Here is a 5,563-nt window from a genome sequence, read left to right as displayed (position 1 = left end):
CCCTTCCCCCTTTGAACCTAGTTTAAAGGAAGGTGTCCTAGAAAAGGAAAAGGGGTGTGTGTGTAGCAGGGAGGTCTTTGTGAAATGGCTTTGATTTTGCTTAGACAAGACTCTCCTAACTCGTTACTGTCCTTTCCTCCTTGAACAGTGCTGCATGACCAGAGGTAGCAAATGTCCAAAGCCAGCTCCATCACCCAGTTGCTCCTCCCGGCATTCGCAGACACGTGGGAGCTGCTGAAGGGTGTCATGGAGAGGGAGTCTGGGACCCTGTGTCAGGTCTTGCACTTCTGGCTTTTCCTGGGCATCTACCTGTCTGTCCTCCTAGGCAACAGTCTCATCATCACTGCTGTAGCCTGCGAGCATGTACTTCTTCCTCCTTAACCTCTCCTTCCTCGACCTAGGCTTCATCTCCACCATTGTCCCCAAATCCATGGCCAATTCCCCCTGGAAACAAGGGCCCTGTCTTACTCAGGATGTGCTGCCCAGGTCTTTTGCTTTTCCCTTTTGATATCAGCATTTTCTTTTCTCACCATCATTGCCTACTACTGTTACGTTGCCATCTGCAAACCCCTGCACTATGGGACCCTCCTGGGCAGCAGAGCTTGCGCCAAAATGATAGCAGCTGCATGGGGCAGTGGTTTTCTCAGTGCTGGGCTTCACATTGCCAACACATTTTCAATACCACTCTTCCAAGGCAATGCTGTGGACGAGTATTTCTGTGAAATCCCCCCGATCCTCAAGCTCTCCTGCTCAGACTCCTACCTCAGGGAAGTTCAGCTTCTTGTGATTAGTGTCTGTTTAGCATTTGGGTGTTTTGTTTTCATCGTGCTGTCCTACTTGCAGATCTTCAGGGCTGTGCTGTGGATCCCCTCCGAGCAGGGACAGCACAAAGCCTTTTCCACGTGCCTCCCTCACCTGGCCGTGGTCTCCCTGTTTATCAGTACTGGCATGTTCACCTACCTGAAGCCCCCTTCCATCTCCTGCCCATCCCTGGATCTTGTGGTCGCAGTTCTGTGTGCAGTGGTACCTCCAGCAGTGGACTCACTCCCTCATCTACACCATGAGGAACAAGGATCTCAAGCATGCCATTAGGAAAGTGATTTCATGGATGTTTCTCAGTCATGATGACCTTCCCATCACTCTCTATAAATTACTACCATTCTAGGCTATGCTTTGTTGTTTTTAACTATCATTGTCATCATTAGCATCAGCATCATTATTATTCTGCTAATTATCATTATCATAATTGCTATCATTCTCATTTTGTGGTAATTTTTGGTTATCATGTTCCTACACAAATGTTTAGATTCATCTCACTTCTACTGAGGAATTAACCTTCTCTGTCACACCTGGAGCCTATATAAATGTATGTCCAACAGTGGGTCAGAGCTAGACTCCCTTCTAGCATCTCTGTAATAAAAAGGGATCTCCCAAACACAGTGCTTGGATACTCAACTTGTCTTCCAAGGCTGGTGCCAAGAATAGGCATGAGCAACTGCACCCCAAAAGGGCCTGTTGCTCCATGGGTTCAAGAGCAAACAGCTCATTGTCATAGTGTGACCTGTTAGAGATCAAGGGTTGGATTTAGGACTCGCCTGTTGGTGTCTGGTGACAGTGGTGATGGTGAATGTTCACCGAGGTACGTACCCAGGGCGGTCTCACATGTGACATGTGGATCATGTCCTTAAGCAGGGGAGTCTGGAGCTGCCTGGAGAGCCCAGAAGATCTCCATATGTGCCTGGGGTGGGCAGTGAATGAAGCCCCACAAAGTGGTGGAGTAACCCAAAGGAAAAGTCCTAAACCCAGGTATCTGCAGGGAAATAAGGCCTCTGCAATCACAGAGGAGGCAGTGGGGACCTAGCAGGCACAAGGAAGGGAGGCTGGAGAGTGATTTATGTCACCCTCAGGCAACGGCTGAACACATCTAGTGCCCTTGGAAGTACACCATAGTCACTTAAACCATCTGCCACATCCACAGACCTCCTGGAAAGGGGGATTAGCAGCAGTGATCCCCATCCAGCTTGAGGCCATATGAGGAGTATCAGGAGGGGGCCAGGAATGTCCAGCCAAATCAGAGGATGGACGGGGAGAGATCAGATGGGCAGTGAAATTGTTCTAGAAATTGCCTCAAATAGAAAAATGCTGGTATTCAGCTAATCCAAGGCAACGTCCGGACTGTGGGTAACCTAAAGCATGCTCATGGTGCAGAGCCAGAGTCCTTGCTGTTCTGGTGCTCCACCAGGCCTGCGAAGTGGCTGTAGAAGCCTGATGCCCCCCACTCTTTATACTTAGCGCCATCATCCCTGCTGAAGGGTGTCACGGAGAGGGAGTCTGGGACCCTGTGTCAGATCTTGCACTGAAGGAAGCATGACCCAGCAGCCAGGTGAGTTTCCTGCTGTCCCTCAGTCCCTCTGCTTAGCACATGTCCCTGAGACAGTCTTCCCCACCCCATTTGCTGGCCCATACCCCAGATGTCACCCCCAGGCCTGGCCCTTTGTATCTTTCATTTTCAGCCCTGGCCAGTCACCATGGTCCAGGTTTGGGCTGATCTTTGAAATGTGACCAGCTCCGTCTACATCGGGGGAGTGTCCAGCCCATGCCCAGCTCACACATGCCCAGACCCTGGCAGATGTCAGAGCAGGGCTGTCTGCGAACCATCCTGTCTGAATAGGACAAAGCTGAGTCTGGGCAGGGACAGAACATTGGGCAGGCTATAAGAGCAGGAGGGACATGGGGGGATGAGGCACTGAGGTCTCTTGTACAGGCCATAACTGGGCATGTTTTTGCACCCCTGAATGCACCCTGCACAGTGTGGTACCTGCACAGTTGAGCTGTGAAGCCACATGTGGGGCAGTGGAGGGATAGGGAAGGCTAGTGCAGGGATGGGAGTACTACTCACCAATGCCGAGTAAAGGTGAAGGATCATCACCTCCTTCACCCTGCTGGCAACACCCTTCCTGATGCAGCCCAGGGTGCTGGTGGCCTTCTTTACCAGGAGGACACATTGCTGGCTCATGTCCAACTTGTTGTCCACCAGGACTTCCAGGTCCTTTTCTGCAAAAGATTTTTCTGGCTGGTCAGCCCCCAGCATTTACCTGTGCATGGTGTTATTCCTGGGGAGCCCAACAATTCAGAGAGTTTGCAATCTACCTCACTTTCCACTCACCTCATCTATATTAGGCAGCTTGTCCATGGTGGTGTTTTTGGAAACTAGTTCAGTAAAGACTGAGGTGTGGAAGTCATTGAGTGTCTCGTGCTTTTTCATATCCTTTGTCACCAACGCCCCTGGCACATGCACCAGTGAGCCCACATTTTGCCTTAGTCTTCCTTTTGCTGCTATGTACTTGTAGAAGCCTTTTTTGTTGCCCTTCTGGTCCCTCACCAGATTCAATTTCAGGTGGGTTTTGGCTCTCCTAACCCCATCTTTACATGCTTGGGAAGTTATCATCAATGTCCTCCAGAAGCTTTCTGGATGGTTTGTGCCCTATTATGTTGTCCCTCAGGCAGGTTGTCTGAAGATGACCTCATCTTCTTTCTGATCAAGCAGCCAATAATAGACACCCACTTAAAGGTCACCCGTGTTGGTCTGCCTGCTAATCCTGACCCATAAACTTTTGACTGGCTTATCATCTATCCCAAGGCAGAACTTCATGCTTTCCCACTGCTCTCTCACTTAAAGGGAAACTCCCGCTCCTTGTTGACCGGTCCTGTCGTTCCCAAACAGCTTTTATCCATCCATCCCAGCACTCCAGTTGTGTGAGCTATCCCACCATGTCTCTTATCCCATGAGATCATAGCTCTGGAACTGCCCACAGACTTCTAATTCCTCCTATTTTTTTTCCCCAGGCTGCATGCATTTGTGTATAGGCACTTCAGAGAGGTGCCCAGCCATGCTGATTTCTTGGAAAGGGTAAGAGAGTTTTCACTACAATGCTGTCCCATAGACACTTCCTTATTTATGTGCATACACTTGGGGTGATTCCACTTCAGCACTGCTTTGTTGATTGTTATGCTTCTTTTGTTTATATAAACCTTTGCTTGCCTACCCCATCCATCACTTCCTCACTCCTCCAAAATTCCTGTTTAAAGAAATGTCATTCAGAAGGCAGTGCTGTGCTGCTACAGGTGACTGAGAAGGAATCTGTAATCAGCCCATAGCTTTGTATTTCAAGGAACAGCCAGTGAGGATAGAGAGAAATCAGTGAAGGTAAGAACATGCTGGGGTGAGAACAAGGTGGGGAAGTGGGTAGGATGTCTACAGCCTGCAGGGAAACAGGTACAGGTGTGGAACAGTGTAGGAGAGCCTGCAGTGGAGATGGCCGAGGGTGCTGGCAAGGCTGTAAGGCTCCACCAGAACTGAGGTGTTTGTTCCCTTGGCTATGGCAGCCACCGAGGCCTATGATGAAACACATTGTCCTCATGGCACTGGAGCCTCATTTCCTCCTTGAAACCCGCAGGGAGGCTGGGACGTGTCATACCTTTGTTCTTCGCTTGGCGTAACAAAGCCCATATCCTACTGTCCCAGGAAGAGCCCTGAGCCATGCGTGAGGGACAGGATCTCCCTTCCCCGAGGGTGGTGGTCAGGCTTGGCATTTAGCTTGATAAATACATCAAGGCTTTGCTCAGCATCAGAGCCACCTGCACAGTGCCTCTGCCTGCCTCTCATCACTGCCTCCAGTTTTCTGCAGAGTCCATGGAGAGGCTTTGTCAGTAATGGCCCTCAGTGGGGCCAATTAATACTCCAAGAAATTTCAGCATTTCCTTCCGATTTTGCCTTCTCGAGCAGTTTGTTCAATCTCCTCTCATTATTTGAGATTCATGGATTTAGGACCAAATACACCATGGGGCTCATTACAATCCCGTAATTTTCTTCAAGACTACAGCTAATTGGAGAGGTTTCAAGGGAGTAGTGAATGATGAAGATTTCAATAACCATTTAATAAGAAAGGATTTTTGCTTTTTAAGGATATTTTTATACTTTTTCACTTTACAGAAGAAGTGATAGCAGCATGCTTCAACTGATATTGATCCAGAGGGTATCCTAAGGAGGTCTGGGTGGGCAGGAAAAGCTGTCTCCTTGAGGCCAGACTCTATATCAACAAAATTCCTCCTCACCTTCCCAACCCCGCTATTTCTGTCATTTGCCCCCCTGGGACTTGCATCACTTGCTTACATCAGACTTTTCCATTGAAGTCTGCAGCTTCGGTGTGATGTTATAGCTCCTTTGCATCAATTCCCACCTGCTTTCCTCAGAGAACTGCCTGCACACAGGCACAGAAGGATTTCTCTTAATTGTCAACAAACAAAAGTTACACACAATACAATTTAATGATCAGTAAAACACTCCTTAACTGTATGCTAAGTTCAAGCTGCATCTAATGATGTCCACCTTCCACAAGGGATAGCTGTACAAGAACTTTTTTAGGCAGAGAGATAGGAAAGACTAGATATAAAAACAACGGAGTAGATTAAAGAGTAAATTAGGCTTCAGAGAGATAAGGGAAGCTTCTAACTCCCTGAAGCTCAAAGCAGCAACTAGTTGGGAGATGTCTAAATGAACAAA

At 48.6% G+C, this 5,563-nt stretch overlaps 1 protein-coding gene across 1 annotated transcript; it reads left to right on the top strand.

Moving 5' to 3' along the window:
• The first annotated feature begins 171 nt into the window (after window positions 1-171).
• LOC104080686 (olfactory receptor 14C36-like) lies at window positions 172-1,165 on the top strand. Its single transcript, XM_009583164.1, is given in 4 exon segments — window positions 172-362; window positions 364-440; window positions 443-1,041; window positions 1,043-1,165. Coding segments are annotated over 4 exon segments (990 nt in total).
• The last annotated feature ends 4,398 nt before the right edge of the window (window positions 1,166-5,563 follow it).

The sequence above is a fragment of the Fulmarus glacialis genome, unplaced genomic scaffold (genome assembly GCF_000690835.1).
Source record: "Fulmarus glacialis isolate BGI_N327 unplaced genomic scaffold, ASM69083v1 scaffold7998, whole genome shotgun sequence".
Classification (NCBI taxonomy): domain Eukaryota; kingdom Metazoa; phylum Chordata; class Aves; order Procellariiformes; family Procellariidae; genus Fulmarus; species Fulmarus glacialis.
This window is presented reverse-complemented; position numbering and strand designations above follow the sequence as displayed.